Source organism: Vulpes vulpes, chromosome 4, assembly GCF_048418805.1.
Source record: "Vulpes vulpes isolate BD-2025 chromosome 4, VulVul3, whole genome shotgun sequence".
Classification (NCBI taxonomy): domain Eukaryota; kingdom Metazoa; phylum Chordata; class Mammalia; order Carnivora; family Canidae; genus Vulpes; species Vulpes vulpes.
Window position 1 is genome coordinate 101,835,377 of NC_132783.1, and position 19,320 is coordinate 101,854,696.

Sequence of the window (19,320 nt, forward strand, 5' to 3'; positions counted from 1 at the left end):
ATCTGTCAGCAACCATTTGTTGGGCTCCCTCCACGTGCCAGGCACCGTCTAGGTGCCAAGGATCACAGACACGGCCCCTTCTTCTTGGAGTTCACAGCGTAGCGAATTGCCACAGAAGGGGGTCCACAGTGACATGAAAACCTGACAAAGGCTTTGTCAAGGAACACTGGAGCTGTGTTCTAGAAGATGAGTGGGAGTTAGCTTGTTCAAGAAAGTAGGAAGTGCATTTCCTTCTATTGGAAGAGCATGTGCAGAGGCCCTGTGGTGGGTTGTTGCAGAGCAGATTGTGAGACTGAGCAGAGTCTAACATGGTCAGAACACAGAATAAAGGAGGGTGAGGTATATGACAAGGCAGAAGGGAGGTCATGGCCAGGCTACAGACCTGCCATGGACTATTTGGGTCTTCATCCAAAGCATGTCAGGAAGCCACTGAAGGTTTTAAGCAGGGCAGTGACATGATATGACAGGGGATTTTTAAATGATGTCACTGGCCACTTAAATGTGCATCAGAACCAGAATTAGAATCTTCTAATTCTTCTGGACACCTAAATGGCTCCTTTTTTTTTTTTTAAATAATTTTTTTTTAACTTTTATTTATTTATGATAGTCACAGAGAGAGAGAGAGAGAGAGAGAGAGAGAGAGAGGCAGAGACACAGGCAGAGGGAGAAGCAGGCTCCATGCACCGGGAGCCTGATGTGGGATTCGATCCCGGGTCTCCAGGATCGCGCCCTGGGCCAAAGGCAGGCGCCAAACCGCTGCGCCACCCAGGGATCCCCTAAATGGCTCCTGCCCAGGTAATTCACTGTATTGGTAAAGGAGGTTGTTTAGAATAGTAAAGTGATGGGCTCTAGATCAAATTTCCTGGGTTCAAATGCTGGCTTATGTCTTATTAGCTGTGTGACCTTAGAAAAGCTACTTCATCTCGCGGTGTTTCTTTGTGTTTTTTTTTTTAAAGATTTTATTTATTTATTTATGAGAGACACACAGAGAGAGAGAGAGAGAGGCAGAGGGAGAAGCAGGCTCCATGCAGGGAGCCTGATGTGGGACTCAATCCAGGGTCTCTAGGATCATGCCCTGGGCTGAAGGCAGCGCTAAGCTGCTGAGCCACCCAGGCTGCCCTCTCCCTGTGTTTCAATTGTTCTTTCTGTATATTGCATCTCACAGGATTGTTATAAGGATCGAATCTGTTAATATTTGTAAAATGCACAGCAGTGGCCTGAGACATAGAAAGTACTTAACGCTTATGGTTGCACATAGCATTTCTATGTGGCTCTATCAACCTTAATTGCTGGTCCTTTTTTTTTTTTTTTTTTGGTGGTCCACTCTTCTCTCTTTTCTTCCCCAATGATTCTTTGGAAGACAGAAGAGAAAGGCTTTTGGCTATATCTCCTATTGCTGCCCATTGTCACGTTCCCATATAACTGCTTCACTGGGCAAAAAAAAAAAAAAAAAAGCCAAATTCTAGATGTCCTAAAGGGTCCACACCATCCGGTCCCTCCTAACCCCACCCTGGGCCATCCCCCCACACCCTAGACCCACTCCCAGTGCGTGGAACAGCCTTTCCCCGGCCTCCCTCCCCTCCTTCCATTCTTTGCTCAAGTGTGGGTTGCCTCACCCCACTCTGCGCCTGTGCCATCACCCCAGCTCAACAGTCCAGCTCTCCTAACCGTTTCTCTAGCACTGACCATTTCCTAATATTGATTGTGTTGTTGATTACATATTGTCTGCCTCCCGTCAGCTGGAATGTAAGTTCCAGAAGGACGGGGATGTGCAGCTATTCTGTGCACTGCTATGTCTCAATGCATGTGTCTGTGCCTGGCACTGAATAAATGCCCGTTATATAACTGGTGAATAAATGAATGAATTGAATGGATGAGTGACAGCAAGACGGGGGTAGTGGGTTAGAAGCTAGCCTAGCAGGTTGGTTTATTTTAGCTAACTTTTCACCCCGCCGGTGTAGCCTCCACACTGACAATCCAGACATAAAAGATGCCAAGAGAGATGGAGTCACAAAGCATTAGGGGAACCCACTTTGACATGAGAAGAAACCTGCCTGACTTGGCACAGCTGCTAAATGTCAGCATCAGGATCAAACCTGGGATGTCTGATTCCCAGGCTCCTAATTGTCCTGTCGTTGCCACAGCCACTCAGGGATGTCTGGCCTCTTATTGGTTGTAACTACCCTCAGCTTTACTTTCATCCTGTGTGAGATGAGAATGTTACCTCCTTCCTTGGGCTGTTGTGACCAATTGGAACAGGAGAACGGCTTTATGAGGTGCTGAGCCTGGTGCCAGCCCTGTAGGCAACACTCACAGACTGACAGCTTCTCTCCCCTCATCAGGCCACCAGTCCAGTCACTGCGTTCCCTAGATGTATACAAAGTGGCAGTGTTGATGCCATGCAGGACCCTGGAGACACGGGACAGACAGACAGGTCTGATGCCCACCCTGGGGCAGCTGAGTCTAAAGGGGGAGGCAAGCATTCTGCGGTCAGTACAGGCTCTGTGGGTGCTGGGCAGGACATGAGGGGACGAGGGAGAAGATGGGGACAGGCAGGAACTCCTCATTGCTCTTTAGGGGTGTGGCCGTCTGAGCCAGGACTGAAGGAAGAGGAGGAGGCAGCCAGGCGGGCAGTAGAGAGAGTCGTGCCAGGCAGGGAACCAGTGTGTGTGGAGGCGCTGAGTCTAAGAGAAGCCTGCTGAAGGATTGAAGACAGTGCACAGCTGGAGCTCAGGGAAGCAGGGAGGGTGTGGCAGGAGACCATGGTCACGTCTGTCCGCAGAGGTCCCGAATGAGACCGTCACAAAGACTGCCTCTGAATTCTAGAAGAGAGTCTGCATTTCCTTTCCCAGACCTCCTCCTTCCTTCCCCGGAACCCCGAGCAGGCCTCCCTGGAGAGTTGCAGCCCTGGATCCCCTGGCCAGCTTCCACAGTAGAGGGCGAGGTGCTAACCACTCAGAGAGGGCCCTTCTTTCCTCCCAGAAACCTCCTGTCCAACCCTTTCAACTGCAACTGCCACCTGGCCTGGCTCGGCAAGTGGTTGAGGAAGAGGCGGATCGTGAGCGGGAACCCCCGGTGCCAAAAGCCATTCTTCCTCAAGGAGATCCCCATCCAGGATGTGGCCATCCAGGACTTTACCTGTGAAGGTGAGGAGGCTGGGGGCGGGGCAGAGGGGCAGTACCTGGGAAGGGGAGAAAGATACAAGAGAGGAGAGGTACAGCAGGTAGCTGACGGTCAGGATCCCCTCAGATCTGACACTATTCCATCTCTGGCATGCAGCTGTGGCTCTGAAGGGCTCTGCAGGTCTGCTGCTAGCCATATGGCTCCCTCATGCAAATTAAGAAAAGGAGCCTCTTTCTAAAAACATTTTACTTCTATCAAAAATGTGTCATAATATACTGATTTTTAAGACAAGACACTTTATGGCTATGAGAATACTATTGTACTAAATATCCTAATCTATCATATCCACAGTGAGACTGGTGGCCATTAGAGGGTAAAGCACCCTTATGCAGTACACAACCTACACAACTGTGCATGGGAGGCCTGGCCCTCAGTTTTCCTCTCTGTGTCATGAGGTTCAGTGGATCCTGAAAAACAAACTTCAAGACAAGCTCCTGGAAAATTTCTGTCACTGACTGCGGGGTTATAAATACCTGGAGGTCCAAGGCTTTGAGTGTCAGGATTCTCAAGGGCATATATGCCTAAATTCAAGCCAGCACAACTTTGACTATCACCTATGGTTAACTGGTTTGTAAATTAACTGAGGTTAAGGTATAATGGGGGCTGGGGACACGTTTATCACCCCAGAGGGATGGGGTTAGTGGAAGGGTGGAGGAAGGGAAGAAAAAGAAGAAGGGAACAGACAGGGCTCTCCTCCAACCCCAGACCACTCCTTCAGTCAGTCTGGCTTATTCCTGATTCCATTCATGGTAGCCTCTTTCCTGTGTGATACTCTGGTTAACCAAGTTTTTTAAGTCTTCATTTTCTATTGAACATGGTAAAAGAGGGATGGCTCTCTTCCCCAATCCAGGCACACATTCTTTCCCCTCTAACCACGGAGGAAACCAGCAGGCTCCTTACTTCTCATTCTGGCTCAAAGTGGAGGGCCTCCCTTTCCTGAAGATGGCTTACTCCCTGGCACCAGGCCTCGCTCACCTGCCCCCTCCCCCCCAGAGAAGTTAGTCTCCCTCCTTGCTCACTCTGGGGCTCTTCACAGGCAACGACGAGAGTAGCTGCCAGCTGGGCCCTCGCTGCCCCGAGCAGTGCACCTGCCTGGAGACGGTGGTGCGGTGCAGCAACAGGGGGCTGCACACCCTCCCCAAAGGCATTCCCAAGGACGTGACTGAACTGTGAGTACTTCCACCCTCTACCAAACACCCTTAATGCCACCACCACCAGCGTCCACCCCCTTTGTCTCTAGTGTCTCTAGTGTCTCTAGTGTCTCCGGCACGACTGCCCGGGGTGCCCTTCCTTGAGTGGACCCCAGCGCCATGGCAGCAGCACCTCGGCCAAGGCGTCGGGCAGCAGCCTGGACGTGGGAACAAGAAGAGCTCCTCCCCAGGGCCTCCCTGCCTGGCAGGCGACACTACCCGGCCCACTGGAATACAAGTGGGAGGGTTACTGTCTTGTTTTCTAGATCCCCCTAAGCCTCCAGCGCTGTACTCTGCCTTCTTGAGTCCCCGGCCATCCCGACACTAATTCCTCAGGGTTGCCCCTGCCCCAGAAGCTCTCACTGACACAAAAGAGATAGCATTCCCTTCCTGAAGTGCTCTTAGTGTTGTGGAGAAAATGGTATTTCTGCCCCCCTGGAAAGCTCAGCCAGTCCACGGGCAGGGAGGCCTCTTGGGTGTACCGGAGCCCTGCAGCCGTGGCCAGGTGGCACAACCCAGCACAAGCCATGCTCATGCTGCCGTTCATTCATTCATTCGCTCAGCACTTGTCCGTTGAGTGCCTGGTGCGTCAGGTTCCTCTGCTCACACTGGGGAGACTCGGTGAGTAGGCCAGCTGTGTCCCCCACCCATGTGAGGCCTGCGGTTCACTGGGGAAGGGAGACGTGTCTGCATCATCTCAGCAGCACGTGGGAGGTGACAACCATGAAAGTGCTACAAAAGAGAGCACAAGGTCGCTGTGACACCCCCTGAAAGCAGAGAGCCTGCCCTTGGGTGTGGAAGTCAGAGAAAGCTTCTCTGCGGAGATGCAGCCCGAAGGGTAAGAGGCAGCTAGTGAGCAGGGAAGGAGGAAGGGCACCCCACACGCCCCATGGCAGTTGCTGCAGGTTGTGACCGGCAGGGCCGGCTGGGGGCTGGGGGTGTGAGGGGACCCAGGGCGCCTGAGGGGAAGACAGGCTCACATGCCTCTCCCCACCCACATCTCAAGCTCACACCGCCTCCCCAGACCCCAGCACTCCCTCCCCGTCCTCTGGGACTGCTGAGTGTGCACCCTGCCCTCAGACACAAGCAACGGAATTGACGGAGACTCCAGCAGGGAGTGTCTCTCTGCCCGGCTCTGCCTACAGGGCAGGAACCCGAGTATGACACCGTCTTAGAATAGCAGGTCCATCCCTGGGTGTGTGTTGTGGCTTCCGGCATCTCCCGACACTGTAACCAGGGCTGCCCATCCCAGGGAAGGGCTTGAGTGTCGCTAAAGTCCACCACAGCCCTGTATTTGGGCTGCGGCTGTGCTGCGGAGGCCTGCATGAGCAATGCCACACAGCGCAGTGGGGCCTGCGCCTCTCCCTCGGCTGGCACTACCCTGGGGTGGGGACTACAGAAATGACCCACGTCCTCGCCTCCCTCCTGGACCAACTGAGTGCCAGGTGACATGTGCCAAAGAGGAGGAAATGCCAGTAAAACAGGCCCGTGGATGCATTTCCCCAAAGCTCATGAAATAGAGATTGAAATAACAAAGATAATTGGCTGTAATTATAAAGTCAATTTAAGAGCTTGGGGAGACCTGACTTCCTGCTTTAGAAATGATGACGCTTCTCTTGGCCAGACTGGTTTCCAAAGCACACCAAGGATGGCAGCCCTCACCTCTGAGCCCAGACCATGTCCTGGAGGGAGGGGAGGAGTGGAGTATCTGGGGAGGGGTTCAGCGATGGGGAGAGACAGGGAAATTGATGCAAGAGAAAGTGAAAGCCGACAGCCCCAGACAGCAATGGCTTGGAGGCCTCCATTCAAGGACCAGATTCATTGTTTGGATCCAGTGCTGGCTTTCCAGCTCCCTCAGGCATCATTAGTGGTCTCAGGCATTGCTGCCAACATACAAAACAAAATTAAGTTTAATTCACTGAGAAGGGGAAAAAAAAAAAGAAAAAAAGAAATACAACCAAAGTTCATAGCATTTCTCCAAAGGGCAGGGTGTGGGAGCCTACTGCAGGCATAAGCCAGCAAGGCTCTCTCTTGCTGGTTCAAGCAGTCCCTGAGGACAGCGTGCAGGCCCCATCTCTCTCTCAGTGCTGACAACTAAGAGTCACTCCCCAGGCCTCATCTCCAGTAAGCAGTAACTCAGGATCAGAGGGCAGTTTGGTCTGACCCCAAATCCCATGTTCTTATCCCCTACCCCAGAAATTCTTAAATTTGGGGGTCTCAGGGTGACCCCTTTAGGTTTTTCAAAAGCAATGAGGACTCTACTTTTGTTTATGTGCTTATATCTACCAATATTTACCATATTGGAAACTATTAACGAGAAATTTTTTTAAATATATGTTTATTAATCCATTTAGAACAATAATTTACTCATTACATGTTCATATAAAAAGCATACTTCTATGAAAAACAAACCAAAAGAAGTTTAATTAAGAAGAGTGACATTTGTACAAATGTAGTAGAAGGGAACCAGATTTTCATATCCACTTCTGCATTCCCTCTGTTGTGATACAATGTTTTGGGTCAAGTACAAGAAGGAAATCTGGCTTCACATAGACAAATCGTTGGAAAAGAGAGGAGAATTTTAATAGCCCTTCCAAATAATTGTGGATATTCTTCTTCGATAATACACCATAACCATGAAGTGGTAGTTTCGTAAAGGCTAGTTGTTGCATGGGACCCAAAACTGTATCCACGGACTTTCTTTTATGTTACAACCCACTGGTCTATCTTGTGCTTTGAATGGAACTTTCTTCCATGAATGATCTTGTAACAGTGTGCACTGGTCATTTGGAAAATATTGGTTCGCTGGGTTATATAGATCGTCTGGACATTGGCACGCTACATGACATGGTATCAAAAATGTCATAACCAGTAACATCACCAGGATCTCATCAGAAAAGTCTCTCAGTAAAGGGAAACTGCTCAACGTAGCAGTTAAGAGTTTTCTAAAATTTTAATTTTCACTTGGTAGCAAGCTTGAATTTTATCCAGTAAGTACTATTAGTAGATTTCCATGGAAAGTGACAGGCTTACTGTATTTATTTGTGAGAAAATGTCTACCGATACCTATCCCGGAATAACCTTTTGCTAGTCATTCTTTTAAGTAAAAATGGTGTTTTATGGGAGAAAATTTTAAAAAACAGCTAGTTTAGCTTGTAACTCAGTGATGCTGGAGCTTTTTCTCCAAACCACCAAAGCAGAAATGCTTTATGCATGCTTCCCATTTTTCCACGCCGAATATTAAAAAGATATGTGTTCAAGGGTTGATACTTAATGCAATTAATAACTTTTCACTGCTTCCTGGAGGGCATTCTCAAGTGAAACTGGCTTTTTTTTTTCCCTACATGTACTTAAGGAGGGAAGAATATAGTGACCACTGATACCATGTGGTGCCACAGCCTTGATTCATAGAGAGGTGCCAGCAATTTTCCCCACACAGTGCAAATGGAAAACAATGTTTTAATTTTTTCAGAAAAGTAGTTTCAGTCTCACAGAGCCCTGAAAAAACCTAGAGGAGCCCCAGTGGCCCATGGACAACACTTTAAGAACCACTCAGGTAATTACACACTAGCAAGCAAATGATACAGAGACACCCGCTAGAAGTCAGCACTAAAGTCCTGATTTAGAAGCAAGCCTACAAAAGCTTGCTGAAAGCAGAGCAGAAGTAGACATCTCAGCGCCCAAGGTACTTGACGCAAATACAATCTGCACAGGTTGGGCCTATTCAGCTTCAGAAGAGTTCTGTTATTGCCCTGCCATGAGCCTTGTAGACTCACGCTTGCCATTCCGGAAGTACTTAAACCTAAAAATCTATTTGCTTGCATTTAAGGCAGTGTTTATTAACACCAGACCTTCCTGATTCTGGAAACAAACACTGTAAGTCCACATCTTCCTGAGCAGCAGAGAGGAGAATGAGAATCTAGTGCCAGCAAACAACACCCACCCCCATCCCCTACAGTCCACTCCTGGTTAATATCCAGGAAATTTGAGAACTGACCTTGGTGTGAGGACTGTGAGCATAGATTTGTTGTCCCACCACAAACATCCCAAGGAGAGGAGAAGAGAAGGATGACATATCTCCCCCAGGCACCACTGTTGGAAAAGGGGATTTCTACTGGACTGTGGAGTCTGAGCACATCTTGGGAAGCATGCTGACGGTGTGCACACATACATGGCAGTGATGGGAGGCTTAAAAGGGTTTGGGACTTAACCACCAGGACACAGGCTGAGACACAGCTCTCTGAGACTGATTTCTTTGGCAGGAGGTGATGAGAAGAATGCACTGCTTGGGGGAGAGGGTAGGACCTGGCCTGGCACTAGTTGGGCTTGGAGTGGGGGTCAGAAGATGGTGGCCTGGGGTACAGCAAGCAGCTCAAATTTTGGGCGACAGAGGGCCATGCCCGAGAAGGAGCAGGGCAATGCAGTAAGCGACAAGCAGAGGAGTGGCATGGACAGCATGTGCTCTGGGATAGGGAGGAGTCCAGGCAGTTCTGCGCACCACCACCACCCCCCAACCCGGGCTTTAGGAAAGCAAGGGAAGATATCCTGTCCGGGTGTGACCCACCACAGCCAGCACTCATAGAGCATTTACTGTGCCAGATGCTGTGGTTGTTTTTCATATGTGACCTCATTTAATCCTACAAGGCAGGTATTGTTACTCCCATTTTGCAGATGAGATAACTGAGGCTCGAGAAGGTTGAATGATTTCTTAAGATCACACTGCCAAGAAGCAGCAGAGCATTGCCTCGAGCCCAGGCCCATCTGACCCCAGGGCCCATCCCTTAGCCACTCAGTTACTCCCTTCATTTGGCAGAGGTCTGGGTCACTGTGTGCTCTGCCCGGTGGCCTGGCTCGTTGGTGATTTGCAGTAGACAGTCATGTGTCTCTTTGGAACCTGCCACCTGCATTTTAAGCAGGGAGAAGGCAAACCCAGCACCCCTGCCAAGATGCTATAGGTACCTGTCTGTGGTTCTGGCTGGGTCCATCCTGACAGCTGCACCTTCTCTAGCAATGCCAGCTGCTGCTTTCTTTGCATACTTGCCACCTCCCCCCCACCCCCGCTGGGCAGGCTCTCCAGAGCACTTTAGAGGGCAACTGCCCAGCACTGACTATATTCTTGCCTTTCTCTGGCCTGGGGAGAGGGATAGAAATTGCCTGCAGCCAGCTGGAGGGCAGCTGGCTCTGGGCACAGCAGCACTTCAGAGTCCTGGCGCAAGCCTTGGCCCAGAGAAGCCCTCAGCAGATGGCTTCAGTAGAGGACACTTCTAGGCTATCGGGCAGTCATGGCCATCTGTGGGAGGGACTGAGGGAGACCGGGGCACAGGCCACAAGCTGAGAGAAGCCCTCATCACTCAGTCAGGTGTTCACCGAGTTTATCATGCCAGGTAATGTCACAGGAGCTGGGAGGCAGCAGCAATGTGACAGATAAGACCCCTGATGTCAGAAAGTTAGAATGGGGGAGAAAGACAGTAAGAAGGCTAGTCAGGAAATTAGGCATCTCAGATAGGACGGAGAATAGTGTTTCCCCAGGAAAAGGGGGTGCAGGCAGGATGTGGAAAGCAGTATAAAGAAAGAAAATGTTTTATGATAACCCAAAGATGGAAAGATCTTAAAGTCAAGAGACCAAGAAGACCACGTGACACAGCAAAGAGACTGGGAAAGAGACTGGTGTGTACTGAAAACTCAAGAAGGGATCTGTCGTTCTTGTAGGCTGTGGTGAGGGCTGACTCCTTATCCCAGGAGAAATGCGGGAGCCAAGGAAGAATTTTAAGCAGGAAAGTGACATGATGTGATTCTCATTTTAGAAATATTACTCTGGAAGGAGAATAGAGAATAGACAACAAGGAGATCACTATGGGTTTCCCGATATTCATATGTATTATTGGGTGGAGGGTGAGTGTGTGTGTGTGTGTGTGTGTGTGTGTGCGCGCACGCACGTGCGCACACATGCACACACATTCATGTTCAAAACACACTGAAGACTGCTGTACCAAGAACTGCTCCAAGAGCTTTCCATAGAGACTCATTTAATCACTTCAAGGGGATGATCATGATAAGCCCCCTTTTACAGGTGAAATGCAAGCTCAGAGAGGTTAAGTAAGTTGCCAAGGTCACACAGCTATCAGCTAGTGGAGCCAGGGTGTGAACCTGGGCTGCTGACTGCTGAGCTAGAACCACATCATCCCAGGCCCCTGGCGGAAGCCCTGGCCATGAGTGGGGGCTCCTGGAAGGTGGCTGCCCTTCTTCACCATTCAGCAGGTCCGAGAGTTCTTTGTATAGCACTTGTCAGCGCCGCAAAACTCCTAACAGAAAGGAGGAGCATCCATTCGCTAGAGCTCTGTGTGGATTTTCATGAGACGCAGACACGTCCTCCTGTGCTCATGCTCTGGCTAAAACGGAGCATTTAAATGCAGATCAACACTAAGGTTGCTAGAGAGGCAGGGACCTGCTGGAGAGGCTCTGAGAGTTCTGAGGCTGGCAGGGCAGGAGTGCAGTCTTCTGAAAGCGTCCCTCTGGGGCCTGGGCTGCAGGCTACAGGCAACTTTGGAGTTCAGTCTTCATGAAGGGCTTTGCACAAAGAGCTTTCCCTCACAGCCACATCTGTATTTGTGAGGTGAAGCCGTTTGAATCCACGTCTTCTGAGCTGCAGCACCAGGTTGCCAGGGACATGGTGCACCTAGAGTGGCTCCCACACGGGTCCCCCTCGGCCCTACAGTGCCACATGCAGCGCTCCCTGGGGACCTCCGGGGCTCGCATCACACAGATGGTGTTTCCTGAGCATCTCCTACTGCCAGCCAGCGTACCGGGATGCTGCAGTGAGCACAGCAGACACCGTTCTGGCCCGCTCATCACAGACTCACTCTTGGATGTCACAGGGGGGTGAGATGCTGTGAAGAAAATGCACCGAAAGCTTGGGCTGAGTAGCTTGTCTTGTCCCCAGTGGGTGTGGGAGATGGCGCTGGGGAGGCAGTGCTCGAGCTGAGTTCTGAGCAACCGTTGGAGTGAACTAGCAAGGAGGGAGAGGAGGGGCACGCATGTGCCGAGACCTGCCCCCCAAAAGGAACCTGGGGCATTCGGGGGGCGGGGCTGAAGCCAACGGAGAGTTTGCTGTGGGGTGAACAGGAAGGGGAGGCAGGGCCTGGGACTGTTAATTTGATGTGTCAGCTTGACTGGGCAGGGGGGGGCCACTTGTTTGGGCAAATACTAGCTACATGTTACCTGGAAGGTATTTTGTCCATGCAAGTAGGTAAAGGAGATTACCCAGAATAATGTGGATGTAGGCCTCATATAATCAGTAGAAGACCTCAAAAACAAAAAAAACTGAGCTTTCTGTAGAAGGTAGAAGGGGGATTTCTGCCTTAAGATTGTAACACAGAAATCATACTTGAGGTTCCAACCTGCTAGCCCTTCCTCAAAGTAAATTCTCTCATGAGGTGCCTGGGTGGCTCAGTCGGTTGGGCAGCCAACTCTCAGTTTTGGCTCAGGTCATAATCTCAGGGTTCTGGGGTTGAGCTCCACGTCAGGCTCTGCATTTAGCGGGGAGTCTGCTTGAGATTGTCTCTCCCCCTCTGCCCTTCCCTCTGTGAATGAGCACTCTCTCTCTCTCCCTCAAATCTTTTTAAAATTTTTAAAAAACAAGTTCCCTCTCCCTCTGTACATACATTTATATGTGTGTGTGTGTGTGTGTGTGTGTGTGTGTGTGTGTGTGTATCTCTCCAACTGGTCTGTTTTCCTAGAGAACCTTGACTGATTTCAGGACAGGCTACAGACAGCTTGGAAGGATTTGGACAGGATGGGTAGTCCTTTTCTAGCAAGCAGTGGAAGCCAGGGAAGGATTTTAAACAGGGGCAAGGCTGATCCAGTCAGCATCAGCAGAGCACCCATCAAAGCCAGGCTGAAACAGCAGAACCAGAGGCTCCAGAAGCATCTGTGTCATGTTGCCCATCCTCCAGGACCCCCAGGACCTCCCTGTGTCAGCTGAGGATGCTGTCAGCATCCCTGAATTCCAGGGGTCATTTTAGATGTTCATTCAACTGTTGAGCAAATGCAGGCATCAATAGAGCATGGCCTCCCTTACAGATGGACATGGGCCAGGCACAGGGCATCCTTTGAAACCCTTGTAAGTTTTTGTTTGTTTAATCCAGGGTCCTACAAACAGCCCTTCTCTTCATTCATTCATTCACTCATTCAGTAAATATTTGAGGTCCTGCTACGTGCTGAGCCTTACACTATGCTCTGGGAATGCAGCAGGACACAAAAGTGGCCCAAATCCCTGCTGCATGCAGCTGATGTCCTAGCAGAGGTGACAGACTAAATTATGTGGTCGGGCGAATCCTCTCAGGACAGTGGTGGCCAAAGGTGAAAATAAGGAGCTCCAGGTAGAGTTGAAATCACATGGGTTTGACTGCTTGGGCTATGCAACCCAGCAGACCTGAGTTTAGATCCTGGCTCTTGGACTCACTCCTCCCTTCTCTGAGCCTCAGTGTTCAACCAGATGGACAAAACACCCAGCAAAATATGGCCCCCTCTGTAGAGGATTGGATAACAGACCAGAGTCTCTCTGTCCCAGAGCACTAGATTCTGCACCTTTGTTTCTGTTTTGTTATTTTCCTTGTCACTCTGTGGTCTGTGAGCTTAGGTAACTTGCTTCGGATGTGCTTGTCATGAGGCCTTCTGTAAACATCCCAGCAGGGAGACTTGGTGTTATGGCATCTTAGTCTGGGTTTCGTTTTAGATGCCTCAAGTTTGCTAAGTAGTTGTAACAAACAAACAAGAGTGAGAGGATAAGCAGCATGGGAGAGGGGGAGATATCACTGCCAGCCCGAGGCTAGACCCCTTCAAGTGGCTCCCTCGTGGTTAATTAGCCTCCCTCCAGCAGAGATGCTCCCTGAACCAGCACACTCCCCACCAGCCCTGCTCATTCATCCAGCTCCTCCCTCTTCCCTCTTCCCCTGCCTTTCCCCCTTCCTCCCTCCCTCCCTCCCTCCCTCCCTGCCACACCGTCCACAAAACACTCCCTGTGGGCAAGGTGGTCCGACATGACTTGTCCTCCCCTCCATCAGCCTGCACAGACCCCAGAATCCTGCCACCCCCACAGAACCTCCCTGTCCAGAGGAGAAGTCTAGAAGGTCTTCATGCCTGCTCCTCACCACCACTGCTGAGCCACAGGGCCAGTGTCCACACAGCATGTGAATGCCCTGCCACCCGTCCTTCAGGGCAGAGCAGAAGGGTGAAGCAGGGTAAGCTGTGACACCAGCTCCTGCACCTGTCTGCAGTCACTCCCTGCACTTGGGATAAAGCCACCTCCAGGGCTTCAGCGTGATCTGCCCGGCTCCCTTTCCCCACCAGACCCGCCTCGCTGGCCTGCACAGTTTGTAATCTATGTTGTTTTCTGTGTATGTCCTCCTCTCTCTCTCCCCACCCCTCTCTTCCCCTCTCCCTCCCACTCCCTCCCCTTCCCTCTCCATGTTAGATTCTTAAATGCCAGAAAGTAGGCAGCACGCTTGTCTTCTTCACGAGTGTATACACGCTGGTATATACACAGTGTATACACACTGCAGTTGCCCAATAAAGATTTCTGCCTGAATAAATGAACGCATCGGTGAATATGTTTCTCTTAGCTCCTCTGCCTGAGGGCACCATCTAAGTGTATGTGGCTGAATTTTAGGCCAGATGATCAAGCTCCCTGAAGGCAGAAATGGGATCTGGTTCATCTTTGTATCTACCCCCTCCTCTAGCATAGTTCTTAACACATAATAGGTACACAACAAAGGATTAAGGACCAAAGGGAAGTAATCTGACATGCCATGGCAACCTCAGACCATATGGGGTCCTGCCCAGTGCCCTGGGCCATGATGATTCTCAGGGGCCAGCCCTGGAAATAAAGTCACTTGGCCCAAACTTAAGAAAACACCCCTTCCAACTTGTCCTCAAAGCTAAGCCTGGTTTGGTCATTGACAAACTGACTCATATCCTATTTTAACCCATTTCATCCCATTCAGTCATTTGGTGGTGGGTCTACTGGATGCCAGCTGGTGTTCCAGCAGCTCATTACTCAAAATGCAGCCTGTGGACCAGCAGTTCCCATCCTTATGCAGGAGCCTGTTAGAAATGCAGACTTAGGGACACGTGAGTGGCCCAGTGGTTGACCTTTGGCTCAGGGCATGATCCTGGTCTTGGGATCAAGTCCCGCATCACGCTCCCCAGAGGAAGCCTGCTTCTCCCTCTGCCTATTTCTCTGCCTCTCTCTGTCTCTGTCTCTCTCTCTCTGTCTCGAATGAATGAATGAATGAAATGCAGACTCTCCAACCTGACACAGACCCACTATATTAGAATCTGCTTTTTAGCAATATCTCAGGTGATGTGTACATATGTTAAAGTTTGGGAAGTGCTAGACTAGAGATAAAGACAGAGGTAGGCCCTCTTGGAGCTTAAGGCAGACCCTGCACTAGTGGACACCAGCACCGAGAGGAAGGTATGGGGGCCTTATGTCAAGGGAGATTCGCACAGGAGACCAGACCGGATGTTGTAAGCCATCTTAAAAGTTCTTGTAATTTAAAAAAAAAAAAAAAAGTTCTTGTAATTTTGTCCCAAGAACAAGAGGAAGCCCAGGGGGAAGGGGTTTACCACAGGATGAGAGTGAATAAATTAGCCTGTGTCACCTCTTGAGGGTAGTAATAACTTTTGTAATTCATGATCAAAATGAGACTTCCTTCTCTTATCCTCAAGCACACTCGAGTGTCTAAGGAGGTGGCCTCAGCCTAGGTGAGCAAGTCTGTGCAGGACCCTAAAGTCCAGACAGGTCTAGGCTCAGCCTTTGCCTATCCAGGAGGAGTCTCCATCTGTTGGTACGTCCCAGTCCGAACCGCTGTCCCCTCCCACAGGCAGCCATCCTGTTGGGAACCACAGCACAATGCTCCAAGAGCACACCCTTTCTCCTCAGCTTCCAGGGGCACATCAGAGATACACAATACAGATTTAGGGTTCTTAGCATGAATCGTGACTCAGCTCTCCCATGCTCCCCAGTAGCTAAGTAGAGGCTGAATGGAACTGTGGTGAGACTTTAGAGAGACCTGGGTTCAAATCCTAGCTCAGCCACTCACTCGCTGTGTGACCTTGGGCAAGTGTTTTAACATCTCTGAAATTGCTTCCTCAACTGTGAAAACTTGCCATTTGAGAGTATTGTGAAGGCTGGGTACAGAGTGAGTGCTTTATTCATTCAACAAATATTTATTGGGCACCTACTGCATGCCAACTCCATACACACTCTTGGCAGATCCAACACCGGACAGTTTTAGGCAACAGCCCTGCCATCACGGAGTATAGCAGTCCAGTGAGGAAAAAATGTCATTAGTTGAATAATCACACAAATAAATAATAAGTGACAAATGCAGTCTGTGCTTTGATGGGGGGGGGGGGAGGAACTATGAGAGAGTAAAACAGAGGCCCAAGTTAGCCCAGAAGGTCAGAGGAGGGGTCTTTCAGAAAGGACAGTGTGTGCAGTGCCTCTTGACCAGGCTTCACTCCACATCTCTCTTTCAGGTACCTGGAAGGAAACCACTTAACAGCCGTGCCCAGGGAGCTGTCTGCCCTCCGCCACCTGACACTTATGTAAGGAGCCCGGCATCGGGTGGGACATTTAGTGTTCTCTCCTGGGGATCTCAGAAAACATGTGGAGGGTAAGGGAGGATGGTCTGCAGGCTTCACCATATTCCTGCACTTTCTCCCGGGGTGGAACAGAGAGAGGTAGGTGGGAGGTATGAGCCAGTCTGCTGTGCCAGGTCATACCAGTGAGAACTAGACACAGAAATACCCAGAGTCTGGGATCACTGACCATCCACATCACCTGCTTCTTGGCTTAGGGAGAGGTGAGAGAGCCTCTGATTTTCTGGGGCCCCAATTAAATCCTGAGACTCCTCAGTTTCCAGTTTCTTGCAAGCTGTGGCTGCACTGAGGTTTGCCAAAAGCTTAAGTGGGCATTGCTTCTTTCTCTTCCAGTTGCCTAAAAAATGTTCCAAGTATATGGTTCAAACTGAGGTTCCTTCAGGTGGTAGCTCCTAGTGGCTCCAAGTCTGCCAAAATCCAGGAAAACTTCCAAATGAAAGCAAGGCTGCAGGGTATTGGGTGGGGGATGTCTAGGAACTGGGTGGTCTATGAGCATTGTCCCTTGACAGCCTCGTTGCCTTGCCAAGATGGGACCCATAAGGGTACAAAACCATTCCTTGGGTGAGTGGTCATTGGAAGATCACCCTGGCTGCTCAGGGGGCAGGAAGCCAGTCCACAGTGCGGGGTCAGGGGGTGGGGAGTGAGAGTTCTTTCAGAATGAATCACTGTTGCCCTTGGGAAAGTGGGGCTACTGAAGAAAAGTGGCAGAAAGCCACCTGTCCCCTCATTCAGCCTGGCTTCCTAAACATCCCCCAAACCAGCCTCTAGATGAGATTTCTTCACCTCAATCCTGGGGGCATTTGGGGCCAGATCATTCTTGGTTGTGGGGCTGTGGTGGACACTGTGGGATGTTTAGCAGTATCTTGGGGCCTCTGCCCATGAGATGCCTGTAGAATCCATCACGGGGTAGTGACAACCAAAAATATCTCCAGACATTGCCACATGTCACTGGGGAAGCAAAAGTGCCCTGAGAACCACTCTGGGGTTCTCAGTGGTTCTCAACCTCAGCTGATTAATGTGTTTGTTTGTTTAATACTCCTGCTCCAAACCATGCTCAAGCAATTAAATCAGAATATTTGATTTATAAACCAGAATATCTGGACACAGAACCCAGGCATCAGAGAATGTAAACACTCTCCAGGGGATTCTAATGCGCAGCTACTATTGAAAACCACTCCTTGAGATATTTACCCCTGCAGAGAACTACAACTAGAGGTTGTTGTGGGCAAAAAACTACACCCCCACCAACTTCGTTCCCCCTGATAAGATGGAACGAATGAATGCCAGAAGTGAGAGAGGAATAGTGAAAGGAAGGACTGACCTGGGAAAAATGGCACTAGAATAAGGAGAGATCTCACACATTATGTCTGGCTGGGAGGATGAAATGGACAGATAGACTTGTAATTGAATGGTTGACCAGGTGAATGGATGGGTGGATGAATGAACAACAAATACTCAAATGAGTGAATAAATCTTGAAGGAAAAAATGTACGTTTGGATGAATGGGTAGATAGATGAATAGATGGGTGAGTGGATGGATGGAGGATGGATGGATGGATGGATGGATGGATGGATGGATAGCAGGCTTACACAAATGTGGGAAAGTTGGGAATGACCCACTACAGATGTAACTAACAGTAAAGTGTGACCCTTCTGTTTTACTTTTCCTAGCGACCTGAGCAACAACAGCATTGGCGTGCTGACCAATTACACCTTCAGTAACATGTCTCACCTCTCCACCCTGTGAGTACAGTGGGGTGCTGTGTCTGACATGGGCCTGGCAGTGAGTGGCCTGTGGCTGTCCTTTTCTCCCTGTCCCCTCAGGCCTCTGTTCTCTGCTCTAGTAATCCTGAGGGCTATGGCTGCCCCCACGTAGAGCAGCCCTTAATCATCAGAAGGAAAATAAAGTAGTTGAGAACTCTACTGTCTGGGCAGTTAGAGAGGAACCAATACTTCTGAAGAAGGCCCTCTTTGGAATACCTTCTGTGGTTTGTGAATTTTCTTTCCCAATGGAGGGTTTCCCTACACAATTATATTTTGCTCAGATCCATTTAGTTCCCATTAGCTTGGCACCTTGTGAGCACTGACCGTCTGACAATAGAGGGAGATGATGGCAAAGCTGGTTAGGAGGCCAGCCTGCCATGGAACACGAGAGGACATGGGGGAGGCAACACCTGTGAACTTTCTGGAGCGTTTCTCCTCCCTTTATTGTGGGGATGCTCTTTGTCAGTATATTAAAATTAGGAAGATAAAGAAACCACTTGCTTTGACTGGTCCACAGTGTGGACAGTACACCCACAAATAGCTGAGAAGAGCAATGGCCAGGAGCACAGCTGTGTCTTCTCCCACAGGATCCTGAGCTACAACCGGCTGCGGTGTATCCCCATCCACGCCTTTGACGGGCTGCGGTCTCTCCGAGTGCTGTGAGTACCTCACCTCGGAGCCCTGCTTTCTACCTGGGCTTCACCAAGTAACAGCAGGCAGTACTGAGTGCTCCTCTTCCCCCCCACACACATCTCCCCAAACCAGCACTCCTCCTGGCTCAGGAGTGAGCTAGCCCACTACCACGTGTGGACCCAGAGCAAATCACAAGCCACTCTGAGTTTCTCCTTTTTGTGCTCAGTGAGATCAGTGGCACCTCCCCGGTGGGGATCAGCATATGCAGCTGTATTCTGCTCCCTAGGGGAGCACAGTGTGTGGCTTGTGGCCACTGTGCTGATATCACTCCACTGTTGGGCCCTCTGGCCTTAGCAGGGCAGTGTAGACACAGTGAACCTCTGCGAGGAAATGAGACCTGTGTACCCAAGTCACAAACTAGAAGCCCAGAGACCTGGTTCAGCTCACAGACAGCAATGGGTTAGCAATTGTACCATTCATTGGTACAGACTATCTTTTCAAAAAAAACAAAGCTTTAATAAGTTGCCAACACTTAATCCTCAGGAGGCTTCTCATACAAATCCTAATTCCTAATTTCTCTTGGAAGATGGAAAGACCTGCCTTTCCAGGGCTCCTATCTATATTCCTACATGGCCATGCAGCCTCCACTCCTGGCCCCCACCTGTCACCGTTTGACACCTGCCTCGCCCTGTCCTACACAGGCAACGGGGCAGCCACTGAGGCAGGTGAGCTCCAAGTAAGGACAAGATGGCATGGAGTCTACCTGCTTTCCAAATGTGGCTCTGCCCCTCCCTAGCTGTGTGTCTTCTGTAAAAATCCAGGTAGTAATGACCTTACAGGGTTTTATGAGGTTTAAATGAGATGCTATATATATGGCATTTAGCAC

The 19,320-nt window shown here is 50.0% G+C and overlaps 1 protein-coding gene across 1 annotated transcript in view; it reads left to right on the forward strand.

Moving 5' to 3' along the window:
* Positions 1-19,320, forward strand: part of SLIT3 (slit guidance ligand 3) — a 589,227-nt gene that overhangs the window by 517,549 nt on the left and 52,358 nt on the right. The window contains exons 19-23 of the mRNA XM_026009601.2: positions 2,983-3,146; positions 4,220-4,352; positions 15,915-15,983; positions 17,709-17,780; positions 18,389-18,460. Of these exons, the coding sequence (XP_025865386.2) occupies positions 2,983-3,146; positions 4,220-4,352; positions 15,915-15,983; positions 17,709-17,780; positions 18,389-18,460 (510 nt within the window). The remainder of the gene's footprint in view (positions 1-2,982; positions 3,147-4,219; positions 4,353-15,914; positions 15,984-17,708; positions 17,781-18,388; positions 18,461-19,320) is intronic.